This window comes from Phalacrocorax aristotelis, chromosome 4 (assembly GCF_949628215.1).
Source record: "Phalacrocorax aristotelis chromosome 4, bGulAri2.1, whole genome shotgun sequence".
Lineage (NCBI taxonomy): Eukaryota > Metazoa > Chordata > Aves > Suliformes > Phalacrocoracidae > Phalacrocorax > Phalacrocorax aristotelis.
Genome location: NC_134279.1, coordinates 73,595,426 through 73,623,071, shown reverse-complemented (window position 1 = coordinate 73,623,071; position 27,646 = coordinate 73,595,426). Strand labels below are relative to the sequence as shown.

The following is a 27,646-nucleotide window of genomic DNA, read 5'->3' as shown; positions in this document are numbered from 1 at the left end:
CAAGAGGACTTAAGTGTTACTCAAAAAATGCTTTTTTTTTTCCAGATGTTGGTGGGCACTAAGGTTTCTGTGGTGTCTTCTGTGTTCCTACAGTGGTGCCTTTTTAGATTACATGTCTCTGTTATAATCCTAGTATTAACTAATATGATTAATATTAGGAGCTGCTAATATGAAGCAGTTGCTTAGTCCTTACTCTTATGACAGGGTGCCAGGCTTGGCAGCAGTGTTAATTTTTGGGTGCTGGTTAATTCAAGGCTATAAAGGTGTTTTTAATCCTATTTTTGAGTTATCTGAGACATGACAGTGGTATCAGTTAATTATGTTTTATAGAGGGCACATCTCTTGAAATGTGAAAGGACTGACATCTTTTAATCCATGCAATCTGTTTTGCTGTATAATTGCCAGTTAGGAAGGTGGTTGAAGGGAAGATGCAGTAGACGTGGTTCAGAGCTCACAGGCTTTCAGCTCAGCCCTTAGATTACTGCAGAAATCTCCATTGCATTGTCTCTCCCGTTGCCTGCTTTCTCCCACCAGCCCATGCTGAGTGCTTCAGGTGCTCCAGAGACCCCCTGTCATTACTGGCTCTCTACAGAGCAACTGCTCATCCACTGGCTGTCATTAATTGCTGTACAGTCTGTCTCTTTTCCTATCCAGAGACTTATCTTGGTTCATAGTCTTAACACATAAGGGCCTACAGGTATATTCAGAAGAATGACAGCTTTCACTATGAATTAGGCACTCAGATACTCTTGAAAATCCTGTAAGGTACTCCATGCAACAGGTCGATTCCCTGTCAAAGTAATATAAACACTGAGATTTGCTTGTTGCTGCCGGAATTTCTTTCCCCTACCTATTGACAACTTATTTCCTAAATATGTTGCTCCTTTTAGCTCTATATACTTACCTATTTGATTGCACTTATGACTTTGTAAATCATAGAATTGAAGACAATAAATAGAGAAATGAAACAGAAAAAGAGCTAGTCCTTTCTCTTATCTAGGATATTACTTTTCTAAGTTATAAGAAAATACTGGCAGATTTTATAGCTTTGTAGATTTAAACCTTTATATGAAAGAATTCAACTTACTCAGAAGGTAGATTTGTACATTAGCTTTTACAACAAACATAAATCTCTTCATTTTTAGCTCAGCTGGTCTAAGTATTTGCAAGTAAGAAGGTACAAATATACTTTGAAGAAGAAATATATTAAAAAATAAGCCTACTTTCAGTAAAAGGGATGTGCTGTCCTTATGTTAGGATGTAACTTAAAGATATCTTTTGTGCTATAGAAATCACTTTGTTTTCCCAGTTTTCAGTCCATCCTTGTTTTACATGGTTTTTATTAGATTTAATACACCACAAAATTATGCTAATTTTCCCACATTTCTGCCTGGTTTTTGTCTCAGACAGATTGTTTCATAATCAGGCTATGGTTTCAGCAGGGATGTATTTCAGCATTAAGTGCTCTCAGTCCAGAGGTTTATAAACCAGAAAGCAGCACAACTATTTGAATCAATTATTTGTTACAAATTAGTGAGATGCATTATCTCCTGTTTTATTAAATCATAAGCCCAAACATAAATACTGAAATCTAGATAAAATTATAAATGTGTAATTGAATTATATAGAAATATAGCTATATAGGTATACAGCTTCCCTTGTACTTCAGTTGTGGTTTGGGTTCATTGATTTGCAAACTCGGAAAGCTACAGCGGGTGCTGTTGTTCTCACATTCACAGTCAGGTATTGGTATACGAAAATGTGAAGCAATTTGCTTCGAGCCAGGAACAGTCCAGTCGTGGGGATGCTGCCACCATGCAATCTCCTGCCCATATGCATTAGACTTCCCATTCTCACCATTAAAGAGTGAAAAATATGTCAGCTGGCCACCTTCCTAGATATTTACTGAGATTTTCAGTGGCACAGGGAGCCACTGAAAGATAAGCCAAATCTTCCTTTGGGAGCTGTGCTAGGTTAATGTGGACATGCTTCAACGCTCTCTGTGTGGTTGGTTCATTTTGCACAGGAATATTTGCCTTATTGCTTTCAGAATATCTGAGGGTTTTTCAGTGCTTTATCTGACAAAATGAGATGCCTGTAAGAGCAATGTCTATGAATATTGGAGACTCCTTACTGTCACACATTTAATTTTTATGAATGTATATAAATATGCTTTATTTTTAATTTTATTAAAATTAAAACAAACATTTGATTTTATATTAATCAATAATTTATTAATTATCATTAATGTGTTTTTCATGATACATAAGACATAAGTATAATTATATATAAGAATAAATTGATTTATTTATTAAATAATAAGAGAATTATTAATAAAATATAAATATTATTTAAAATATGGCAAAAATATATATTGCCAGCTCAGACTAGTGGTTAGCTGCACTTTCCATGGGGGAAGTGCAGCTCCCTGCAATCAAAGACTTCACACCTTTCATCTCTGAGGGGATCTCAGGGCTACCCAGAAAAGGAGATCAGGGAACTTCTAGGTCAATCAAGAAAAGATGGACCCTCTGCAGGCATCCAATACGTCTGAGCTCATGCAGGAAGGAAACTTGACTTATACCCTTGTAAAGGATGCCTTGGGGAGCACCACATCCTGCAATGCTGAGGCAGTGTGAGGAATAAGCTTATGCAGAGGCATAGAATGTCATTGTTCATTCCTAGTTGTCTTCATTGTTAATAGATGAAACAGGATCAGGTGGAAATGTACATTCATAGACGTATGAGAAAGGCTTCAGAGAGATATGAATGCCCTGCCTTGCAAACCAGCTCCTATCTAGTGAGTGATGAAGTGCTCTCTCTGAGAAATGCAAGGGACATAGGGCAAGCATCAAGCCTTTGGCTCTGGAGCTTTCAGAGGCACTGCAACAGGAGTGGACATGTGCTCCAGGGAAGGTCTGGATGGAGGATGTTCTCTTAATTCCAGCAATGTTTTTCTTTAGCTTATGATTTCCTAAAGAACTCTTCCATCTGGACAACTGATAATTAAGACACTGGAGAAGGCCTCTTGTAAAGGCAATTGTAAGTGGAGAAGAGACTTTTGTCCTTCTCCACTTCCCTCCTCTCCCTTCCTGCCATCAGCTAATATAGAAATTTATAACAGTGTATTTAATAAAAGCATTACAGCATTCCAGATTACATATCTGGAAGGAAAATTTGGTGAAAGCTCAAAATCATTAGGCAAATTGCTGATGAGATGTTTGGGGGAAAAGAAAATCTAAAAGGTACATTTTTTTCTGCCTCCAAAGGAAACTCATAAAACCATTCATGCATGTAACTACAGACCCTGAAACAAGATCTGGTGACAAAACATCTTGTGAAACATTTTTGGGAAGTTAACAATTAGAACTGTTTGGATAACTGCTATTTCAGGTTGCTTTTAATTTTAAGACTTGAAACTGCCTTTTAGTGAAAAATTAAAAGGCAAAGAATTGGTGTGACATGCTGATAAAATAGGCCATCCTAACACAACTAGAATGTTTTATGTGAGCTATGTAAAACTCATGGATTTTAAAAATAAATCATAACAGGAAATTATTTCTAGTTTTAAATTTTAATGATTTTTTTTTTTCTGAAAAGAACAGTGATGATAGTGGCATAGGTCTGCAGAGTAACTTGGATCTGCATTTGCATAAAAACTTTCATCATCTGAACATTTAGGCCATTTCTACTCTTAATACAGTGATTGGCAGTACTTTGGGGAAGTGAATGAACAAGAAATATATATATATTATGTCCTCCATTACTTTCTTCCACATAAGAAAATAAATATGTTTCAGAGTTACGAGAAGCTATAAAGAATTGAGAACGAACAATTCCCAGTCAGAGAAATCCATTAAGAACTTCTGAACGCAGACCACCTACACACCCTTTCTGACAGAGACGGAAAAAGATTTTTTTTTCAGTGCTGCAACAGTTCAAAAAAAAGTATTAGAAGCAAAAGGTCTGTATGTCTGCAATAGTTTCAGAGATTTTTTTGACAACTGTTTGTCTTGAATGATAGGTGAAAAAATGTTTTAGGTTTTGCATACACTTCTTAATGGCCTTAGATACATAATGAAGTGCCCTTTAATGAGCTGTGATGTGAATACTGTGGTGGTACTGCAAGCCAGTCAAATAAAGGTTGCTGGAGTGGAGAATAGACGGATGGAAAGTTACTAACGAAACAACGGTGTTAATGTAGACGCTTCTCCACGAGATACGAGAAGTGACTTTACTCCTGTGCCCAAATTACCCCTTATAAAACCAAAAAGAAACAAAAAACCGCCTGAGAGACATTACTGTTCTTCTCAACAAGTGCAATATGTAATTCAAACTTCTTAGTTACAGGAGGAGAACATGAGGGATGATTTAGAAAGGGGCCAAGTTCTTCCAGTTATAATCTTCTGGCAGCTTTAGCAATGACTGGCAGACCGACGAATCAGAGATGCACTGGATTTTAAGCCTGACAAGGATGAGCACAACTTGTAAACACCATCTGCAAGATGTCCAAACCATTGGTATTGCAGAATATGTCCCTGATTCTGCACTGAAACAGAGTATCTTGTTTCATCCTCATAAAAGTAGTATAAATAATTTCTTTATGTAATAAGTACAGTACAAATACAAACAGCACCTGGCACTTCCCTGGATAAATCAAAGAATTCAGCATACAGCATGATGGTGGTATTTTCTTGACACCGTTTCAGGCAAACAAAGCAACATAACTTGCATCTTGCCCAGAAAATGAATAGCAGGGATGCCAAGAAATGGTTACTATTGCTAGCAACACAAATGATAGACAAATTAATTTCTGTGAGCTCCTAGATTATGGTTGTTACAATATGAGTTTGATTTAATGTTATATTAATAGTTATTGAAATAAAGGGAATTTGATTCAGAGAGCGGGTGGGAGAAAATACTGTCTCACCATCTCAGAAGTGTCTGCCAGGCCAAGCTAGAGAACAGATTTTGCTAAGTATTTGTATGCTAACTCACACTGAAGTTCTTGCACCAAACTTCTTGACCTCCAGCTCCCAAATTTATGCCATATGCTTGCTTGTGGTTTTGAGGTCTGTTGCTGCACTGATGACTTGGAAGGATAATTGACATCAGCAGTTCATTGCTGCAACTCACTATTTCAGTGCTGGTTATATTCCCTGGTTCATGTGTCACCTTGTTCTATTAAAATAAATAAATCTTTGGCAATAACTGTCCACACTGTGTGGAGTGATAGATCATCCTCAGTGTGTTTTTCAACAGTAAAGGAACATCACGATGTTATTTATTTAAGTATGTTTATAAGTTTAGAAGAAGATTCCACTAGTCCTGCAGATGTCAAGGGTAAGTCACGCTGACATGGCTGGGATAAGAAACCCTCTGAGGCTTGGTCACAATTAATCCTCTTTGTACATTAGATGGTTTTGTGTTTCCTTTGGGATACTCTGAGCTGTGTTTTGAGGTGTAGACTTTCTGCTCAGTGAAGCTATTTGTATACAAATGCATCCCCATATATTTTTCAGCCACAACGCTGGTATGCGCTGTTGATAGATATTGGCAGCTGACTATACAGGTCATAGAATATGTATGTGTCAGACCTAGCTGAAGAGATACCCATGTGCAGGTGACAAAGAAATGGGTTTTGAATAAGAAAATTCAACCTACTAGTTAAATTTTTGCAAAATTGATACATTTGCAATATGTAGCTACATATATATAATATACATGGGTACAGTGTATATATATGGGTATGTATGAGGCCATAAAAAGAAGTATTTTCCAAAATCAGGCCTTTTAAGCACTTGCTGGCAGGGCAGGATTGTTTTCACTACTTTACAACACACATATCTTTGTCTGAGAGGGCTGACTTAAGCTCCCTTTGCTGTCAGTAGAGATTCAGTCAATGCAGTCAAGAGTGTATGGCAAGATTCATCTCATCTTAAAAAAGTCACCTCAAATAGACTGGATCAGTTTGGCACTAAAAATGCCTGTTTCTCTTAATTGACTAAAAAGGGAGTCTCCAGTGACGAGCTCAGTTGTGTCTAAAATTAGACAGGAGGAATCCCAGCCATATTGCTGACTTTGCTGCAGATTGCTGACTAAAATCTTCCATACACAGTACAAATTTTTGGTCTAATTTTCTGCCGTACTGCCTGTTGAATAGTTTTTTGTGCATATGTAAAATGAAGCTAACTCACTACTAATTTTAAAAAGAATTTTTAACTGCTTGGGTTCTTTTATTAACAAAAAATTGTTGTTTGATGAATTCAATTCCTGTGAATGATAAAAGGCACTACGCAGAATTGGGCCCACTGGCTCTCGTTTGGGACCTCAGCTATGAGGTAAATATTTAAGATGCAATTGGCATTAATTCCTGACCAGTGTCATATGCTTTGCCAGTTCCTAGCCATCGGTGCTATGTTGGCAATGGCACCCAGTACAGAGGTACAGCAAAGACAACCATTTCTGGATACAACTGCTTGCCTTGGAATTCAGACTTGCTTTACCAAGAACTTCATGTTGACAGCGTGGAGAAAGCAGTACAGCTTGGCTTGGGGTCATTCTCTTACTGCAGGTGAGAAAAGTTATTGTTTGCCCTGTATTTGTAAATCAAGAGATGGATGTGTTGTGGAAGGGAGAAGGCCAGGAATCTCAAAGCAGGTATTATCCCTGTCTTGGAAAAGCTAGACTGACTTTAACAGCCTGACACAAGGGGTGTAAGTGTACAGAAGACAAGATCTGGTAGATGGCGTAGATCAATAGATAGTCTGCCAAGTGAAGCTAAGACACAAAATAATGTGGAAATTCCAGGTAATTTTTTTTCTGGGATTTTTTTTTTTTTCAAATGAGACCATAATGACTCCATAAATGACTAGCAAAAGGAGAATGAAATGGACTAGCCAAAATGAAATGGTGACTTTTTGATTTCTGATTCTTAAATTGTGAAATATGTAACATAAAGGAAAATATTTTCAAAAGTGAAAAGATATTTGAAAATGAAAAATCAAAGCAATATACTTCAATAATGTTGACATAAAATGTCAGATTTCTTTCCTGGATTTCTTCCAAAGCAAAATTAGTGCAAAACAGGATTTCACTGTGTTTCAATTTTGATTGAACCACCCATAATAGCTTGTGGTATATAGGTTTGTGCTTTCTCTTCAGTCACTTTGTTTCCCCTGTCTCTGAGGTCTTAGTGAGATCAATGGATATCCACAAACAAAGGAAATTATTCCACTTAGAGAGGATCCTAGAGATGAGCAAATGCTTGAAACTGCAAACTTCAGATGCTTCCCCATAAACTACTGAGTGATGTCTTGGTTTTGGTTTTTGGGGTTTTTTGTTTTTGGGTGTTTTTTTTTGCATGGAAGATAGACCAGTATTTCAGGAAGATCAGAATGTACTGCACTTCCTAATCTGTTTGTTGATAAAAAGCATGCACGCATGCTAAAAGTAGTTCTTCATCTCTATCTAACACAAACTAATAAACAGTTCCTACACCCACCCTTACCCAGATCAGCTTGCTTTTCAAGGCTTGGTCCTGATTCAAGCACTTCAGTGTGAGATTTATGGTGTCCCAGCATGCCAATTTATCAGGCACATATTTTATGCTTTGATAAAACTTGATCCCTTCGATTTGCATCATTTAAGCACAATATTCACTTGCAGATTTGAAATGCAAAGAATAAAACAGTGTAGGAGCTGATGTGTTCATGTTCTGTAGAGTTGAGAAAAAAGCTTTTCACTTTTTTGTCAGCTTGTTACAATTTCTGGGGATATCTCTGCTACACTATATAATCCTGCAGATATCTTCTTCTTCAAATAGTCTAATTTAGAAATGTTGTTGGCGGAAGATGACTCAACCTGTGTTGCTTCTTCAGTTCTGAGAATTTGGAAGTGCCTTAATATTTTTCTGAACAGCAGTCAGATTAAAAAGAAAAAATATTGAAGACCCTTACAACAATAGGTAGTGCTTTTGATAAATTCAACTGAAATTAGAATTACTGTTTATCTGGAGCCCTGAATTACCTTGTCTATTTTTCTTGGCCTACTGAAGATCTTTCCGGGTCTTCAAAGTTTCCCTATATTCTTGGGGGAGTAAACTGGGCAAATTTCTGGTTACTTAAATGGCATCAATAAAGACAATTAGGCTGTACCATGGAGAAACCCTGATGGAATCAAACCAAAACCTGTCTAACACCAAGGCAGCAAAGGGCTAAACTGTTTCTGATAATCTTTTTTCCCCTTTTTGAAGGATAAAATATTTTCTTGAGGTAGTCTTTCATTTCCTCAAACTCTCCAGGGAATGTGAACCTAGCTTCTCAAATTAATTTTTGCTAGCTATTCTTGTTATGGATTCTCTATGAATCTACCTCTGTTGGAATTTCCTTGCTTAGAAAAATAATCTAAAAAAGGAATCTCTCCCATGGGATTTAGTCCTGAAAATAGCTTAGCTGATATCTGTTAAAGCAGTTCAGTGTAGGCTGTATTTAAACCATGTGAACATGCTCATGCATCCAAATACTTGTAGGCAAATTTTACAGGTGTTTAGTCATGTGTCTGTATTTCAGGTCCTAGAGAACCTGAGACTTGGTTAGCTTTAGGCATGAAGAACACTACTGAAACGTTGCTCCCCCGTTTAGTGGTTAGCCGGTGCTTCAGCGCTTTGTCAGATGGCTCAAAACACAAGAACCCTATCAGTCCTATGCATGGTGCAGAGGAAAAAGAAGAGAACCTCTGGGAAGCTTGGAACAAAAATGTGGTTAATGCTTGCAATTCACTCTCCCCCTGAATTAATTAGAAATCCAGATGATGATGAGAAGCCGTGGTGTTACATCATGAAGGACAACAGTTTGTCTTGGGAGTATTGTGACGTTCCATTTTGTGGTATGTAAAGGCTCTCTTAAAATCCTTGATATGAATGAATGAAAGATTTTTTGATACTAGAACAAGCCTTCACTGTACAACTTTGAATGTTCTACCATTCCCAGGACTGTTAAATATTTTACCGTTTGCAGTAAATCAAATGACAAGAAGTTTCTTTTTGCATTTTTTCGAGTTGTGATACAGTCCACGATCTTTGTCCTGAAAAACTGTATAACAGTGGTGTCACCACTACTGCTTTCAGTCAAAACCATCCCAGTATCACCGAATTTTCTGCTAGAACATGCAACATGTCAGAAATGATTGATGCTTTGGTGCAAATTGTCATTGGTCAGGGAATTACAGGCCCCGAGGTGTTGAATGAGCCTCTTTGAGCAAATGGAGGATGGGATCCTGAAGATGTATGAGATGTAGTATTTAATTCCAAAAACTAAAGATTCTGCCCTTCCCCTAAATTAATATATAACTGATGTTGATGTTGAAGCTGACCTTTAGAATGGAGCTGTAATCTGAAAAGTCAGTTTATAAAGTGGTCCTTTTATTTCCCTTTTATGGTTCTAATGCATTTGATAGATGATATTAACAAAAATGTCCTAGTCCTCGGTATTACAATGACAAAGCTCAGTCCAGAATCCGAAAATAAAGATGTGATGTATCATGCGTTCTGTTTTGCTTCCTACAGCAGTGAAGATTATATTTGTACTGGTAAATGAAACCGTATCTGGGAATGTTCACAGATACATTTAATTTACACTAGTACATGTGCAGCCAGTGTGGGGAACAGGCAGAGCTTTCAGTCTTGCAAGTCTCCTGAGGAACTGAAGGAGATTCTGTTGTATGTGAACATTTGATGATAATTTAATAAAACTTTCTTTTAAAAACTCCTATAAAAGTTCCAGTCCTTGGAAATCACAAGGATTTATAGTCTGATGCCATAACCCTTTATATCTCAGCAAGCAGGGAAAGGAGGCCACCTGTTCCAGACAATGTAGAGAGTTTTGCAGTTACCAGAAGACCATGTGGGAGAAGACACAAAAAAAGGAGTTTTGTGAGACCTAGGATTGTCGGGGGATCTTCATCTCTGCCTGGGTCTCACCCCTGGACAGCAGCTATCTATATTGGAGATAGTTTCTGCGGTGGAAGCCTTATTCAGACTTGCTGGGTTGTGTCAGCAGCACACTGCTTTGCCGACAGGTAAACTCACCTGTTTGACAGTAGGTCCTCTCCTCCTCATAGTCACCATCTGTTTGTGACTCACAACAAACCTGAACTGAAACAAGTGAGAAAGAAGAAGAGACTTTAAAAGGCTGATACTTCAAAAGGAGTTTCTGGTAATCTGGGTGCCGTTCAAAGGTTAACAAATAGCTTTAAGTCCTGTTGTCTCACAAGCCCTTATCTTCTTCCTTAAGGAGTCTCAATGAAGCTAAATGATCCAACTGAAGGAATAAGGTAGTACTGAGCCGGACATAGAGTGGAAACTTGCATGTGCAGGCATCTGCGAGGGAATATAAGTATTTGTTTTCTTCTCAGTTACCTTTTTTAACATTTATGCCTGCTTTGAGGTGTTACACAGATGACTATGCTGACTGCTGTGTTTTGTTCAAAGAGGCCAAGACTGCCAAGCAATGATTTATTACAGACAATAAATTACTGTTGGTTGACACAAATAGAGTGGGCTGAGCTTTACAGAAAGCCAAAGGGAAGAACTGAACTGTTAAATTTTTGAGGCTGCTTTCCTTGAGAGGTGTTTTGGGACTTTGGGATTTTTTTTGTCCTCCAGCTGTGGAACACTGGAGAGGATACTGACTATAGGATGCTCTTATTTCATTCTAAATATTTCTTTTTCCACAAATGCTGAACACTTTCCCTGATTTCAGTTTGATCACATTGATGGGAAAAATATTACATCATTTCATGCCCATTGTTTCTTTGCATAGTAAAGAAGCCAAGAGAAACAGAAAACCTCATGCCAGAATGCATACACTGGTAGCTTGTAGAGCTAATAATACCATTGTGAATGCTGTACTGAAGCATTTGGAGCTTGAGCCACAACGCATTTGTTTTTCAAATGTTGTGAAATAGCTACTAACTTTGGCAGCTATTCAGGACATTTCCACCCACTTCCAGCTGGTGGTTCGGTACATACAGATTTTCCATAATTGCTGCATTGTAATTTGCACTCTTCCGTTTGTTTAGTACCTCTGAGTTAGCCACAATTTCAACGGTTTTCCGCTAGGCGACAATAGATACCTGTGCAGATAACTTGGTGGGTTTTTTTCCTTTTCTGTAACCCCTCCTGTTTTATTTCTTTTTCTGAATGAACCACCTGTATGTCATAGTAGAATCATTCAGTGCTTTTAAAATCTATTCTAAATACTATGCCAGGAAGCAAACTTCCACTCTGTTTCACAGGCCAAAAATCTGCTTTTCAAGGGAATTGGTTTACCAGTGCAAGAACAGTGAGAATATGCCCTTGCATAGCGATCAAAGAATATTTTATTGTCTTCTTGTTTTCCAGTCACAAAAAAATAAACTTTGCACTTTCCCTAGTTAAATATAATCATGGTTATTGTTGCAGGGTAGCTGCCGGCTCTCTGCCCTGCAATTAGCCAGAACCTCTTTCCTCTAAGTACATTACTGCTGATCATTCCTTCATGCTCAGTACTGGAGGAGACTCCACAGTGCTTTTGTGTCTGACGGGTGCTACTGATGCACAGAAACACTACTAGGGAAACTGCAGTGATGTTGGCCACTCTTCATCTGTGCATGATGCATGACAGCAGATATTTTCTGCTCCTGCACTGGATAACAAAACATACGAATGCTCTGATGTTGAAGACACTTGCTAACTAAATTCATGGTAGAGATGCACATGCAGATTGAATTGGTTTTAAAGCAAGAGTGAAATTTGAATTCCGCTGCTTCCAAAGCTAGATAATTTACTGTCTTTCCAAACACTTTGAGATTATTCCCAGATGTCCCTTGCTTCCCAGCTGTGGTACTGGCTCTCAGTAGTTGTCTGTCCTAGGACACTGGATATGAGAGGACTGGGGTCTTTTTAAAGTAAACATACAACGTAAACTAAAGTAAACATACGATGGAGTGAATTACAAAAACTGTTCTCTGGGTGTGTTTTTTCCCATTAGATCAATGTGCTGTTGGGACCTTCCTCCACCAAGTTGAATTTGATTCTAGACAACAGATTTAACATAGAGCAATCTAATCTCAGAGCAGAAGTGGGGATAGCTCTTAGGTGGAAACTGCCTGAGCTGTCAGTTTGCCAGCACCTTTAAAATCTTCATCCACACCTGTAATATTTTTAAGAGCCTGGTTTTCCAGAGAAATGAGATATCACCACTGACTCATCCTTTGGCCCCTCATTTCTTCCTCAGTAATTTTTGTACTCATCGACAAAGTCTGGTCAAAGTTGACTCAGGTTTCTAGAATGAGAAGTGCTTGTAGCCCCTAAAGATGCTTATTAGCCAGACAGCAGCTGGGTAGCAGTACATGTGCTTGCCTTTTACTTCTGTTAAGAAGCAGCAGCCTTTAATTAGTCTAATCAGGACCCACAGAACCTGCGACTCACCATAACATTAGTCATCTTTTTCCTGGCCCACAGTAGGTAGGAAGCCTGGTAAACAGGTCAAGGCATTATGAGAAGGTAAATAATGGACATGATGAGGAGCTGAGGTTATTACAGTTCATGGGACACACAGCCATGGGAAATTAGGTTTCATTTGACCTGCTAATCACAGAATTGCTTGTTCTCTCTTTTGTATTTCAGTCCACTAAAATCCACTATTACGGTAGTTCTGGGCCAGCATATATTTAATAGAACAACTGATGTAACACAAACATTTGAAATAGAAAAATACATTTTGCATCCTCAGTATTCTGTGTTCGACCCTACTGAACATGATATTGGTGAGTATTTTTGCTCTTACAGTTTTATTCTCTGTTTGCTCAACTTAGTTTCAAGTTTAGTTGATATGTCAAAAACTGCCTTTATAGTGGAAAAATTGTAGGCATTAGGAGAGGCTTTTGAGCGCACAGGGTTCTTAGTTCTACTAGAGTTATAACAGCATCTGAAAGCTAGACAAATTCAGATGAGAAATAAATTGCAAATTTTAAATAATTACGATAATTAACCTTTGGAGCAATTTACCTGGAGGTATAGCAGATTCATCATCACTTCAAGTCTTTGTGGAATTAGGCATTTTTTCAACTGAAGCAGAAACTGTGGGCTTGATGCAGGAATTACTTGGTAAAATTCTATTGTCTGCATTGTATAGAGGATCTGACTAGATGAATATAATAGCCCCATCTGCTCCAAAAATCCGTGTTACTAAGAATCATTTTTTTACCCTGAGATAGATTTAAAAATCAGCTGTCTTATCAGTCAAAAGTTAAATGCCCTTCTGACTGACCTTATGAGTCATATTGACAATGGAACAGCAACTCCTTATTTTCTGATCTGCTCCTGTGGAAGGTGGCACGCCACCCAGGGTATCAAGCTGTGTGAGCACTTTGTGTATGAGACTATTTAGTAGCCTGGCATCGGGGGTATTTTAGGTCAGGCATGTACTGGCTTTTTTGTTTCCAGATGGTGAGTATTTTCCACTATGTAGCAAAAAGCATTCAGAATCTGTGTTGGTGGAAGCTCTGTCACAGCTTACCAGGGGACAAACTGGATTTGGAGTATTACTCTGCTCTGAAATATCCTGGTGTAAATCAACGTTGGGACTTTGAGATCTCCTAACTTTTTAAATTACTCTGAAATTCAGCACACCTCACCGATGTGCGGTGTCCAAATCTAGGGTCAGCTGAACATGGAGTTCCTAAGATATGCCCCACTGCAAACAAACAGGCAGAAACTGAGGGGGGGAAGATGTGGAGGCGCATTCTGTCCTGTTGGTGACGCCTACTGATGCAGCAGAAGAGTTATTTCATGCTGAAAACGTTTTTCTAAAGGAAACAAACTACCACACGAGTGTTTGCTGGGAAGTTCAGGGGATTCAGAAGGAGGCAGAGTTGGTAAGGAAGAGGAGGAAGGCAAGGAAGGGCAACCTGCTCTGACTGAATGTTAGAGCGTGGTTTATGTGGGCTTCTCAGCCTGTGAGATACTCGTTACATGTTCCACAAAGGCCAAAATTTTAGTCAGTAGAGGAAAAAGACTATCCAATAGCATCTCTTGCTTTTCACACAGCTGTGCTCGGAAAACCTGGAGCCTCCAAAAGGTGTGATGTGAAGCTTTAATAGGTGTGTGCATGTTGCCTTAGCTCTCTCCTCTTTGAGTAGCGTGCCCAAACCCAACATGCTGCCCTCGTTACACCAAGCACAAAGCCCTGTCTGTTGGTCTACAGCCAAATATGGAGCGGGGGTGGGCTTGCTACAGGGGAACCAATGTTTCTGCTACTTTTGACATCTTTTGGTATCAAGCTCACAATGCTCCACAGCTCCATATTTACACTGTTTTCAGCCCCATGAGGGGATAGTACAGATTGTGTAGGTTGTGTAATTCTTTGTAGCTTTCAGAAGCTTGGTTTTGAAATATCCCGATTTTTTAATTCCTTAATTTTCAAGATCTTGAATTTTGCTGAACTCAGTGATAACACAGAGCACAAAATTCACCAGCCTTTGCAGTAATTAATTTTTTAATTCAAATTGGAATTAGGCAGGTGGCCAGACTTCCAGAAGAAGTGAGCACTTGTTCATCCCACTTATTTCAGCTAAAAGTTGTGGATATGTCACTGTTATTTAACTTTAAGGTGGGAGGAGACATAAGTATTTTCTATCTTCCCCTTTCTCTACAAAAGCAGTGAAGCAAAATCTGCTCAGTGAGCGCAGCATAAAATAAATATTCCCACAAGGGGAGTAGCTGAATGTTTCAGCCTTCAATTTGCTGTGAAATCAGGTGCTGTTGAGATGAGGCTGTCTGTCTTTGCTTGAAATATCTTAATTAAGAGAGGCTTAGGGGATAATTAAAGTTGTATCTGAGACACATTGCTGCCAATCCTATTAAAGAAAGGGAACAGTCACTTTATTCCTCCTGTATTTTCTGTTCTGCAGCTTTGATTAAGCTGAAGAAGAATGGCCAACGTTGTGCCGTCAAGTCCCAGTTTGTTCAGCCCATCTGCTTGCCGGAAAGTAACACTGTTTTCCCTGCTCAGTTCAAATGTCAGATTTCTGGATGGGGACACAAGCATGAGAGTGAGTATAATGAGAGTTGGTGTTTGTAGAAAAAACTGACAATAATTAAAACATAATGCTCAAGTATACCTTATACAACTGATAGTTTGGTAAAATATTTTCCAAGGGATTTCTGGTGGGATTCTTTTTATCTACCTTTAGATGTTTACAACACTTACACCTGAAACAGTCATCCTGAACTTCCCTTATAGTCCTTGGAATTTGGAGTGTGTTTCCCTTGACCAAATGTTTGTGTCTATTTTAGGATGAGATAGCTATGAGCTAGCTAGATCTCTGTGGATAGAGAGGGGAGCAAGTAGCTTAGTTATAGGTCCCAACAACTTAACACCTTAGTTAAGTGAATCCTACCCATGGTTTCATCATTGATTTGGTTGGATATCAAAGACTGCAAACCAAACACAATCGGCTTACTGTGATGGAGGAGATCTTTACCTTCACCAGCAAGAAACTTTGGAAATATCTACAGGAGAGGGCCCGATAGGCTTTGGGCTAAGTGCTTACATCCAGCTTGAGAAAGGTGGAAAAATCCATCCCATCCTTTCAGATGAGGAATTTCAGGATGATGAGCTTGGCCATGCTGCTTTAATGTGGAGATAGCAGAGACCTCCATAGATAGATGAGAAGGATGGGGGAGCTGGCTGTCTCATTTTGGTAAAAGAGTTAGTATAAGCAAATGTTGTCCTGGTCTAAATGTGTAGTCTAAAGGTAAAAAGAGGTAACAGAGCCTTTGACAAATTGATGATTTAATATCACATTTGGAAAGAGGAGAGGACAGGAGCACTGGGGGAGTGTTCCTGAGTCTCTAGGAGATGAGAGAACCCAAAGTGGATTAATATCTGGACATGGTATACTATTATTTTAAAGGGCATGGAGTCTGACTGGAGGAAAAGAAAGTCATCTAATCACCAGAAAAAATTATCTTTTACAGAGATTCACAACACGAATGACTGAGAAGTGTTAAGTGTGTTTATAAATTGTATTGTGCATTGTGTTTCCATGCTACACTCTTCATATTCTATTAAAAATGATCTTGTTTTCCTCTCTGGGAATTTTTTTAAAGATATATCTGGCTATTCAAATGTCCTACAAGAAACACTGATTCCAATTATTCCTGAAGAGAAGTGCAGAAGCCCTGAAATCTATGGAACAGAAATCACTGAAAATATGTTCTGTGCTGGCTACTTCGATAGCAAATCTGATGCTTGTCAGGTAATGCTATGAGTCATCTCTAGGCAGAGAATATAAATGTATCTTGTTGCCAGAAATTTTGCAGTGTTACAGTGCTCACTTTTGACGTTACAGTGTTCCTAAAGAAAAGAAATGTTCCTAAAGTAAAGAAACTTATGTGACTGTAGAGTTTGCTTCCACCTTCATTTTTTAACCTGTTCAATGTCAAGTAAGTTCTACAGAAGGGCAAAAAACCTCCAGGGTGTTATACTCTTCCTACCTTCATAAAAGGCTGTGGCTATGCACTGGAGAGTGGGTTACTTTAGCTCTTTCTTGCAAGCTCTGGTTGAGCTTTCAGCATGATGGCAAAGGTTTGCTGGCAGGCCAACCAGCAGGTACCTGTGTGGAGCCAAATCCCCAAGCTGCTGCCTCTTGCCTAATGGAAATGAGGATACCTGGATAGGAGGTGGGGAACAGATGTGAGGTTTGGAGAAGGAAGGAGCTGAGGTTATTATAGTGGATGGGACTTAACGGTGTAGAATATCAGTCAATTGGAAACTGTGTTTCATTACTTCTGTCCTTTGTGGAATGACCTCACACTGTTGCTACTTTGCATCCCTTTTTGAATTATGTCACACCTTGGCTCTAAATAAGGATGCAGAATTGTTGCGGTCATAGATGAAACTATTTTTTTAAAAGAAGGATCAGATTATTCCTTACATAAACCTTCAGATTTTATCTTCAGTTCATTTTGAAGGAGGAGGTTTATGTTCTATTACCATAAATTTGGGAACAGGCAGCACATAGCTAATAGTTGGCAGTGAGGTTAAGTAAAGCAAAGAATATAATGTGTACTCTGTGATGGAAGCCCTATAGACATCATAAAAGTGTCCAAAGAAAGGTGTCGAGAGTGAAATGGCAGCAGCCAGTAGCAGCTCAAGGTTTCCAGGCCAGGGCTGAGAACTGATTGTAGTTATTGGTTGCAAGTGGTTGTACTAGTCACAGAACTAGAAACTACCTTGCTTGCTCAGTTTTCCTTGCCTTACCCAGGACATACAAATGCAAGACACAGCATTATAGCTGGTTCTTTCTCCCTGCCCTGGGAAAACAGAGCTGGTCAGGAATGAGAGGGAGAAAGAAAAAAGTGGAGGGAAGGACAGAGGAGATGCACAAAGACAAGTGGTCTGGAGAGAGTTGCAAAGTCTAAGAAAGTGTGTTTTAGAGTGGTTTAAAGTCACAGATGTCGCTGAAGAACAGTGCTCATGACATAAAATCATTATTAGTGAATCAATAATCTATTTTTTTTCCATTTGGCAGACTTGTGTAGTCTAAGGAGAAATGGTGTAGACCTCTTAATGTCACAACAAATGCAGCTGACCTCTGAGTTTTCTTAATGTACGCTTAGGAAATTACACTATAAACCATCTGTTATAGATAAAAATATTTCAGGACCAAGAAATGTCAAGTAGATAATGTGTTCTGCCTGATTATTTTATAAAGATTTTCTTGGAACTTTTTTTTTTTGATCAGTGCACTGATACCAAAGTTCTGAGGAGTAAATTGATCTCAGATACAAGACTTCATCTGATGTCCTTCATTTATTGCAGAAATCTTCTAGTATAAAGGCAACACAATTTTCCTACCTACTTTGCTCTCAAGGGATTTTATTTTTAAATATGAAAAAATATATTTCTCCTTAGTCTCAAATAACTACAGGGGTGGCTCCTTTCACCAGTACTGTTTGCTAGTTTATGTTTCTCTCTTAATTTATAATATTTTCATTTCTGTACAAAGTCAATCTCAGAGTAATAATAATAACAACAATAATAAATCCTTTTCCTGAATGCTTGCAAGCTTCTAAGTAAGCAGAAGTGTTCCAAATTGATCCTGGCTGTAGTATGTCATCAAACACCATTTTGGTCTTATTTTTGGCTTATGATTTTAATGACAAGGTAAATTCTCAGTAACACCAAATTCAACAGATGCAAAAAACCCATATGCCATGTAAAATTATAGCATCCCACAGTCACATGGAAAAGCATGTATGTAAACAACACCTTTCTCTGAAAACTTTAATGATCTCTGACATTTGCAATAAACTGCATTGAGAGACTCTCCAAATATCCATCCATTCAAAGCCCATGTGACAATATAGTCTAAGCCTCAAAACCTTGCTTATCTCCATTGAAACTGACTCAAATCATCCATGCTCCTCAATAGATGTCTACATCTAAAATAATTTCAATTATTTTAAACAAAATCTGGTATTTTAATATTTCTATTCAATGTGGAATTAAAAAACAAGAGACCATCATATTAGAGGTGAGTATGATTAAAAAAAAAAGAAACTTCAGTAGACCACTGCTTCCATATTCTTTTTTTTTTTTTTTTTTAGTTTAAAACTCACATGTAATCATTCTTAATTTAAGACTTTCTCAAACTGGTCTTTTTCTGACTGCTTTCTATTAAATTGGATAATCTTTCCTTACTTTTAACACAGGGAGATTCTGGTGGACCTCTGGCCTGTGAGAAAAATGAGATCGCTTACCTTTATGGAGTTATCAGCTGGGGAGATGGCTGTGGCAGAGTCAATAAACCTGGAGTATATACACGAATTACAAACTATGTGAACTGGATTAATGAGAAGATAGCCCCCAAAAAAACTAGTTGAGCAGTTAAATATCCTAACATTTGAAGCAGGGTTCAGGTCCTTTTGTTTCATTAAAATGGCATAAATATTTTATTATAAGCTAGTATGAAAACTGTCATGGTAATTCTTACCAATTCCAAACCAGACCACCAAAAGTAGGTCTACTCCATCTGATGTCAACATTCTCAATCTAGAATTTTAGGGCTGTGGATTGCTCAATATATGAGACTGTCTTTATTTGGCTTAATAAAACAAACATGTTCAGGCAGTGCACCAAATCTACAAATATTTGTCTGCTTGGTAGATTACTTAAAGTTATTTGAAGGTGTTTGTGCAGTTTCTAGTGGAGCGGTCATCCACCAAAACCAACCTGTAACAACATTGTCCTCCTATTCTCAGATGAAGTAAAAAAATAAACAAGAGGAGCACCAAAACTGAAATTCCCTCCCCCTCAGAAGCCATCTCTTGCAATTCAGGTCGAGAGACACCAGTAGAGCAAGGTGGGTGAAGCTGCTCCTTGGCTAACTGCAACAACCCAGTTCTGGGTAAAAACCAGAGGGTTTAGGTTTTCATTCAACCAAACGTGTAAGCACAATTGTGTTCCCCTGACATAAAATTAGGAACATATTTCAGAGCTCTGCTGAATCCGGTGTGAAATTTTCCAGCAAGGTTAATGCAAAAGCTCTTGAGAGCAAAGTTTCTTGCTGAAAAGTGTTGGAAGTCAGCGCATCTTACTTCAGGCTGATGCAATTAGGACCTTTTGCAGACTGAGCTGCTCCTCACCCTGAGGATAGCAGTGGAAATACTTCACCTTGATGATAAATGCCTAAACGTTTCTTAAATTTGACAGTGTTTTGAAGATGTCTTAGATTTTGTATTAACAAGTTGTTCAACTGTTTAGATAATTCAGAAGGGAGGTTTCTGTTAACAGATTTTTAAACTGGATAGCTTGGGGAGCAGCTTGACATTTTCCTTGGGAGTTTGGTGATGCCATAAACCACAGGCTTTGCTGTCAAGGTCTATGGAATTTTTATGGGAACAATCAAAGAACTTATTACAATATATAGCTGTTTAGAGGCTGTGGACTCAGCTGTGTAACCAAAAAAGGCAGAAAATGATTCAACAAAAAATCTAGTCTGATAAATAAGAATGGAAAATGACAACTTTTTTTTTTAGTAAGGGAACCGTTAACCATGTCAGATGTGTACATTTGGAAGTGTTGATGTGACATTCCAATAACGAACATTTTTGAATTCTCTTAAGTGTTCCAAGCAAAGCTGTGCTTTAAGATACAGAATTTTGAAGTGGTGCCTGGATACTCAGATATGTGTTTTGTTTTATAGTATTGGCAGCGTCTTTATGGGTTTCTTAGTTGTGGTGAATGATTTCGGCAATTAAAAGAAACTTTGTAACAAAAAATAACCAAAACCTGAATTTGTGTAAGCACAAATATATAACGATGCTAATCTAGATAAATGATGTAAACTGTTTAATAAAAATGTTTACCCTCTGTTTCTCGGACTTAGTCTCTTATGTATAAAGTTACAGTTAAATCTGTGAAACCCTCTCGAGGTTCTTCAACAGGTTGACAGCGGGTAGAAAAATGAAATAACACTTCTCTGTGCTGGAATGCATCTGAAAAGCTCTGCATAAGGATCAGTTTCAGCTGGTGGTGCTCCCAGTTTTATACGTGTCACACAAAATTTCCAGTAGACAGATGTAAGAGCTCAGATAAAATTTTCAGCTATGAATACTGTGAACACTAAGATCAGTCTTTAGTTTGTTTTTCTGAAGCACTAAACACTGGCTTGAAAAATTGAGAGCCACCTCTGGGGTCTTGACTCCAAAACAAGCTGAAGACTCTTGTCGCCTGGGTCTGCCTTCTTGGCTGTTTGCAGTATGAGTCTGGCTTGCTTAACTCCATCGGATGAATGCGACTGTGTAACAAGACTGACGTTACCTGCTGCTGAAAGACAAGTACTAAATCAGCATCAAGGAGCTATTTACCCTTCTTTGCAAGGGATTCACTTGGAACAGGTTTCCACACAAAGCTTATGCCATTCTGGACATCCATATCTGTTCTGTGACTTCAGTTTCACTTTGAAATTAATATCCATTCACACTATGCATTCTTTTAATCTGGTAGTTTTATGTTATACGTATTCTCTCAGTCTTCTCTTGCTGTGAAGAAGGTGGTTGTTTGATAGGAAAGGTGTTGGATGGGTGTGTCTGACAATTTTTGTAGAGCTTTCTAGCTGTCCTGTTTTCAAAATCTGTGCTGCTTACATCAGTATACAGCAACACCAGTACAATCAATGAAACATTTTTTAGCAATATATTGAATGTTCACAAGTGAAACAATCTGTTTTGTGCCCTCAGAGATCTAAATGAAAAATCTTCAGTTGATAATGTCATCCTCTGAGTGCATTAAATTTAATCTCTGGCTTTCAAAGCAGCCTGTTTGTCCACTGTTACTGCATTGATTTGGTGGAACTAAACTTCTTCATTTGAGCATCTGATGTATGGTGACTAGTACTGTATTAAATCCACAAACCCAGACGAGGGGTGGCAAGGAAATGTTCAGGTCGCGTGAGAGGTCCTTGCCTGACCTCTCACCCTCTGACATCGATCACATTCTTACGGGGTGCTCCAGCACCTTCTGCCTCCTGCCTTTCTGTTAAGCATTGCCCCATGGAAACTCATCCGCCATCTTTTTCTCCTCCCTTTAAATGCTTATTGCTTTGGTTAAAATGGAAATCCAGTTTAAATTTACCAGTGAAATTTTATCTGATATTTTTCCTAATTTTTATATTGAAATTGAATTAAAATGCAAAGCCACTTGAACAAACACGTTCCTAATTAATTATGAAACACACTTAAAGATGGTTTTATTAAATTATATGTTATTCCATGCAAACTGACCGATTCAAGGGAAGAAATAAACGCAAACATCTAAAAAACCCTTCTATTATGCTATTGAAAGAAAAATATGCTGTGGTGCTGTTTAAAAAAAGCTGAAGAACTAATTACCATCAAATAAGATGCAGTAGGAGTATTTTTAGAATAATGGACTCTAATTAGTCCGTTGTTCGTTGAAATAAATCTGAGGACATCATTAACACATCTTATTCTACTAATTGTAGCTGCCCTGGGTTCGGTGCAAGTGGGCGGTTACCTCGTGACAGTTGCATTGCAAAGAAGGGGGGGGGGGGGGGGAAAGGGTATTTTTATCTGGGGTACTTGGCTCTACGTCTTCTGGGAGCCAAGGGGAGCAGTAATTACAGTTTTTGGAAGAGAAATTTGGGCGTTATGAGGAAGCCGTCGGTTTGCGGGCGCGGGGAAGGGGGCGTGTGGCCCGCCGGCGCCAGGCCCCGCTCCGCGGGGGCTGAGGGCGAAGGGCCTCCGGTCCGGGCTTTCCCGCCGCCCCCAGCCGCAGCCGTCAGCGGTCAGTCGCAAAACCCGGAGCGGTATCGGGGCGGGGGTCGCGGCCGGAGGAGACCCGCTGTCGCTCTCCGGCTCGCACCTCCCGCTACCGAAACCCTGGAGAAAAAATAATCATCATTGAAAAGAACAAAAAAAAAACCCAACAGAACCCAACAGCACAATAAAATACATGAGTCAAGAACGAACGAGAAGCTTCCCGGGACCCCCTTTCCCCCCAGCCGGAGCCCCGCCGGCCCCTAGCTGTCCCCTTGCCCGGTGGGGCGGGGGGCGCCGGGGAGGGCCGGGCCGCGCTGGCCGCTCGCCCGCGTCGGTCCCTGTGCCTGTGCGGGGACCTAATAAAGCTATTTTGAAAGTGACCCCTCGGCCAGAGCGCGGGGAGGGAGCAGCGAGCCGGGCGCAGCTGTCCGGAATCATGACTGAAGATGACGGATTCCGTGGTGGTGGAGGGTCACGTCAAGTTGAGAGATGGAAAAAAGGTCCCCGCTCCCGGCTCCCCTTCGGCCCGGCCCCGCAGCGGGCCGGGGCTGGGGGTCCCGACCGACGCCCCCCTCCCCAGGAGGGGGGAGAGCCCGCTCTTCCCTCCTCCGGCCCTGGCTAACCCTCTCCTTTTGCCTCTCGTTGCAGTGGAAGAGTAGGTGGCTGGTGCTGCGCAAGCCATCCCCGGTGGCAGGTAAGAGGGGGGCCCGTTCGGGGGGGGACGGGACGGGGGGGGACAGGCGACTGGGCGTCCCTCCCTCCTCCGCCCGGCGGTGGGGGACAGGGCTTGGGCCGCCGGGGGTTTACAGCGCTCCCCTCGAGGTTAGCTGCGGCCGGAGACCGCCCGCGGTGGGGCTTCCTCAGGCCGTCCTGCACTTTCCTCTTTGCTTTTAACTTTTTAATCAGGGGAGGGGGGGAATAAGTTGTCTGGCAACAGACCAGGCGGCCAAAAATAGAAGGCGGCTATAGCCGGAGCCCCCCCGCCCCGCCAGGACGTGTGAAGAGCGCGGAGGCGAGAGCGGGGAGAGGAGCCGCGGCGCCGGGCGTCCCCTCACGGCCCCGGGCTGGGGCCCGTGGCGGGCCGGGGCCGCTTGTCCCCCGGCGGGGCCGTTACGGACCCGTTAGGGACCCGCCGGGGCTGTAACGCCGAAGCCCTGCGGCCGCTCCCCACCCGGGGTAGGGGTCCGTCCGTCGGGTCCGTCCGTGCCCGGCGCTGCCCCCGCCTCGGAGCCAGGGTTCGGAGTAGCTTAATACAAGGCACTGCCTAAAGGCATTGGGAAGGGCGACTTCTCAAGGCACAGCTCTTTGGTTGTGGTTCCCGTTTAAAATACAATTTCTTTTTTTTTTTTTCTTTTTTAAAAAATTATTATTTCTTCAGGGTGATTGGTGGCTGTTAAAAAAAAAAGCTGGCATTGTAAGCTCGGTAGTTATTCTTGATCAGTGTTTTGACATAAAATATCACTTCAATTTAAAAATAAGATGACATTTTGAATTAAAAAAAAAAAATCACTTCCATGCTTCTGAAGGGGAAATTGAAAACGTTATTCAGAGTTGATGTTTTACTGCCAGAGAGGGAAATGTAGGTTTCAGGTTTCCCCATCGTTTCCTAACAGGGAAAGCGTTTGGGCCCCAAAGTATGTCTTTCCAGGGCTTAATGTTGCCTATGCCTAGAAACTGTGAATCTGCATTGCTGCAGAATGGATTGGGGCGTCTTCTCCTTGCTGGTAGACTGAAGGCTTCTTAGAAATTGAAGCTCTTCAGACCTCTTTGTTACTTGAGTTGTTACAGTTAAGCATTAGTGTCTCAGATGCCTGTATCTGGGCTGAATATGTTAAATGTCTCTGTGTGAATGGGCATCTGTTGATCCTAGAGCTAGTGTTTAGACCTGTGAATATAGGCCTGGATTTTTAACATGAGTGAGACAAGTCTGAAGGGGAAAATGAGGTAGCCTGCCTTGAAAACTTACTGACCGGTAATGTAGCTCATCCCTCAAAAAAGGTATTTTCATTCGACCAAACTTAGCTAGGTTTACCAGAAAAAGCCCCCAGTGGTTTGCTTTTCTGTAAACCATAGCTCTTCTTTCTTCAGTCGCCACAACTGTACTGCGGAATGCTTAAATATCGTAGTTGCAGCTGTTTTTGCTAACAGGTGCACGAAAACAATTGGGAGTCCATGCAAAGCTCTGCTTTCGTTAGCAGACGGTTCGGTCTTTCAGTCATTTTTCACCTCTTTGGAGATTTGCCAGTCCTTTGCCCAGCTGAGAGCCGCAGGGCACCTCGCCAGGGCTCAGCACCACACCCCAACATTCATAAAATGGTGCACAGGGGGCTTTCTCCTTTGTGGTATGTAGGTCAGCTTAAGCTGTGGATGTTGCAGCCTTGCTATTGACCATTAATTTCATTTGCAACTGAGTGCTATGGGATAAGAAGGGGACCTGTGGGAGGAGTGCCCTTGTTAAAAGTGCAAATAAATGCAAAAGGTGGGAGAGGTCTCTCCCCTTTTTCTGGTCTTTTGGATTTGCCTGTGAAATGTGATTTTTCCCATGGGACCAAGGCACTTGAATTACTTTCTTCCATTGCATAGTTACTGTGTTATAAACACCTCTAGGAAGGGGTTAAAAACAAATGGTGACACAAGCAAATATTAAAAAAAAAAAAAAAAAAAGGGTGTGGCACATAACGATTATTTAGTAATGGCTACTGTGTAACATTTAAGTAGGAAACCTGAGCTGACACTAACAATCTGGCAGTGCAGTCTGCTCGCCATTTAGTAGTTGAGTAATCTGTGAACTACTGTAAGAATTTCATTTGTGGTTCAGTATGTTCTGATGGAAATATAGATGACAATAGCCAATCGGTCTTTAGCATTTGTAACTCATAACATCCAGAATTAATGAGTCAGTCCCTTCCAGACTTGGGAGAGTATCTGAAAAAACACTGGATTTTTAAAGAGTAAAATAGGGAAGACTTTTTGCTTGCCTCCTTATTCCTGCACCTGCAGATTGCCCTTGAAACATGCCTTCAATGTTTGCTCCCTGAAAACAAGGCTGCACGGTACTTGGGGGTGGGGTAGGAAAAGAAACTGAGTTCTTACATTGACTTGATCAGACTGCAGTAGTCTAAAGCACCTTTGTATTGAAGCAGAGTACTGAGAAATGTTATATTCTGTGTTCTGCCTCATCATCTCTGACAGCTTTGCTTCTTTTAGACTGTTTGCTCATGCTGGTCTACAAGGATAAATCTGAACGAGCAAAAGGGCACAAGGAGAGGAGCAGCATGACCTTAGAGGACATCTGTGGCTTGGATCCTGGGCTCTCCTATGATGGCTTGAATCACACGCTTGCCATCATCTGTCTCTCTCAAGTTGTGATGCTGGGATTTGAGAACAAGGAAACAATGTATGCGTGGGATGTACGAATCCGCTACAGTTTGGGGGAAGGTAACCTTTGTCTTCTCACACTTTTTTTTTTTTTTTGACTACCCGGGGAAAAAAAAAGGCAAAGAAAAACATAGCTAAAATGCAAATAACAAACTACAGTTAAGGAAAAGACTGTCACTCACTTGAGACTGGAGAGACTGGTCTTGCCCTTACATCTTAAAGCGGGTGTCCCTTATGATAGGTTTTGATTACCGTACTGCCCAGTACTGATGGCTAACTATGAGAACTCTTAGTTTTTGATTTTGGCGCTGCAAGTGTGTAGCTTTGAAGCAAAGTGATCAGACTTCCTCTAGCCCTGCAATTTACCTGGGGGTTTTGACAATAGGATTCAGAGGGAGCCTGAATTAAGGGAAGCAGAGCCCTGAGTAGGACCTGGCTAGTTCAACCCCAGTTTTCTGAGCTGCCTGCGAAGAGTTGCATTGATAATGCTTAGCTGCTAGTGTCCCCTTTCAGGAAGAGACATCTTGCAATAAGGAGTGTCATCAGACACAGTCTTTCCAGCTAACTTTAGACTTAATATCTTTTTATTTGATTTTCTTGGTTAGCAGCTCTAAAATGTACAGTGGTGAACAAGGAGTGATGATATTGGTAATCCATGGTATCTGTCTTATGTTTGTTTAGTCATAACTAGGGAAGGAGGGTAGGTGTGAGGGAGACACGCATTAGCCATCTTAATCATTTGTTACATATGCTTTGCCATCTGTTGCGTTTGTGGACACGTTCCTTTGCAGTACATACATAGAAAGATGGCCTGGGAATTTTACAGTAATAAAATGTAGAGGTATCAGAAGAGAGCTCCGAGTGATATATCCGTAGATCTGCCTAGCTGTGAAGCCTTGCATAAGGAGAAAGGTTAGAGGGGGTTTCTGAACAATAGAGGTACGAGTAGCTGGAGTAGTTGGTACATTTTGATGTAGCTGCATTGTGTTCTGGTTCTATTTCTTTACTAGGTTTGGGATCTATGTACAGCATAGACTTGTCCTAAAACCTGAAGGAGAGTTTGGATTTGGCAGGGCAGATCTGGTTTGCATGATCTTGCACTGTGGTGCGGTGCTGGGATGGAGGGTATTTAATCTCAGTCTGGGTGTGAGGGTCATGGTTGTGAAAGGAGGAAGTGCAGAAGCAGCAGAGCTTTTTTTTTAAGGGAAAGCTGTGAGTGAGGTAGGAATAGAGCCTATTGGATGAAGAGACATGCAGCCATGGAGTAAAGATGGAGTGGGAGAGAGTGTGTGTGTGCAGGTGAAGAAATGAAGAAGTAAGACAACAAGTATAATTGATTGAACTGGCAATAATTTGTAGAATGTTAACTGCAAAAATGCTCAGGGGAAGGAAGATAGACCGGAGTATAGAAAATTTCTTCAGGGTTTTATCTTTTGGTGCAGGTTCAGTTAGGAGGAAGAAGCCAAATTAAAGTGAATCTGGTTTGACTAAACAGAAAAGAGTGAAGACTTATATGAAGAGAGGATGGAGACTGGTGTTTTTTCTTAAAGGGTAGTAAGGATGCCTTTGTGTGCCTTGGAAGTAAGGTGGCTGGATGATAAAAATAGGCTAAGGACAGATGATCTCAGAGTCTGGGAAGGAGGGGGGAGGGAAGTGAAAGGAGTTAAAGCTGTTCTTCAATGAGGTCCACAGAATGGAGGTGTTTGCACTGGAGTTCCCAGTGTCTTCTCTCAGAGTTTAGAAGATGAGGTGGATGTGATTCCTGGAATAAAAGAACCAGGATTAAAGAAAACAATGGAATTAAGTAAGGTAAGGTGTAAGTCTGGTGTGAGAAGAGTGCTTGAGCCCGCAGCTCATTCTGAGGAAGTTAGCATACTGCAGGTCAGTGAACAGCTGTGTAGAGCAAAAGATTAGCTAAACGAAATGAGGAACTTAAAT

At 40.4% G+C, this 27,646-nt stretch overlaps 2 protein-coding genes across 2 annotated transcripts in view; both read left to right on the top strand.

The window, feature by feature from the left end:
• HGFAC (HGF activator) overlaps nt 1-20,424 on the top strand; it is a 41,754-nt gene extending 21,330 nt beyond the window's left edge. The window contains exons 8-14 of the mRNA XM_075091973.1: nt 6,400-6,574; nt 8,801-8,886; nt 9,837-10,077; nt 12,668-12,807; nt 14,953-15,093; nt 16,154-16,302; nt 18,761-20,424. Of these exons, the coding sequence (XP_074948074.1) occupies nt 6,400-6,574; nt 8,801-8,886; nt 9,837-10,077; nt 12,668-12,807; nt 14,953-15,093; nt 16,154-16,302; nt 18,761-18,931 (1,103 nt within the window). The 3' untranslated portion in view covers nt 18,932-20,424. The remainder of the gene's footprint in view (nt 1-6,399; nt 6,575-8,800; nt 8,887-9,836; nt 10,078-12,667; nt 12,808-14,952; nt 15,094-16,153; nt 16,303-18,760) is intronic.
• A 2,292-nt stretch (nt 20,425-22,716) lies between these two features.
• Nucleotides 22,717-27,646, top strand: part of DOK7 (docking protein 7) — a 67,798-nt gene continuing 62,868 nt past the window's right edge. The window contains exons 1-3 of the mRNA XM_075091987.1: nt 22,717-22,830; nt 22,979-23,024; nt 25,538-25,768. Coding sequence (XP_074948088.1) covers nt 22,777-22,830; nt 22,979-23,024; nt 25,538-25,768 — 331 coding nt within the window. The 5' untranslated portion in view covers nt 22,717-22,776. The remainder of the gene's footprint in view (nt 22,831-22,978; nt 23,025-25,537; nt 25,769-27,646) is intronic.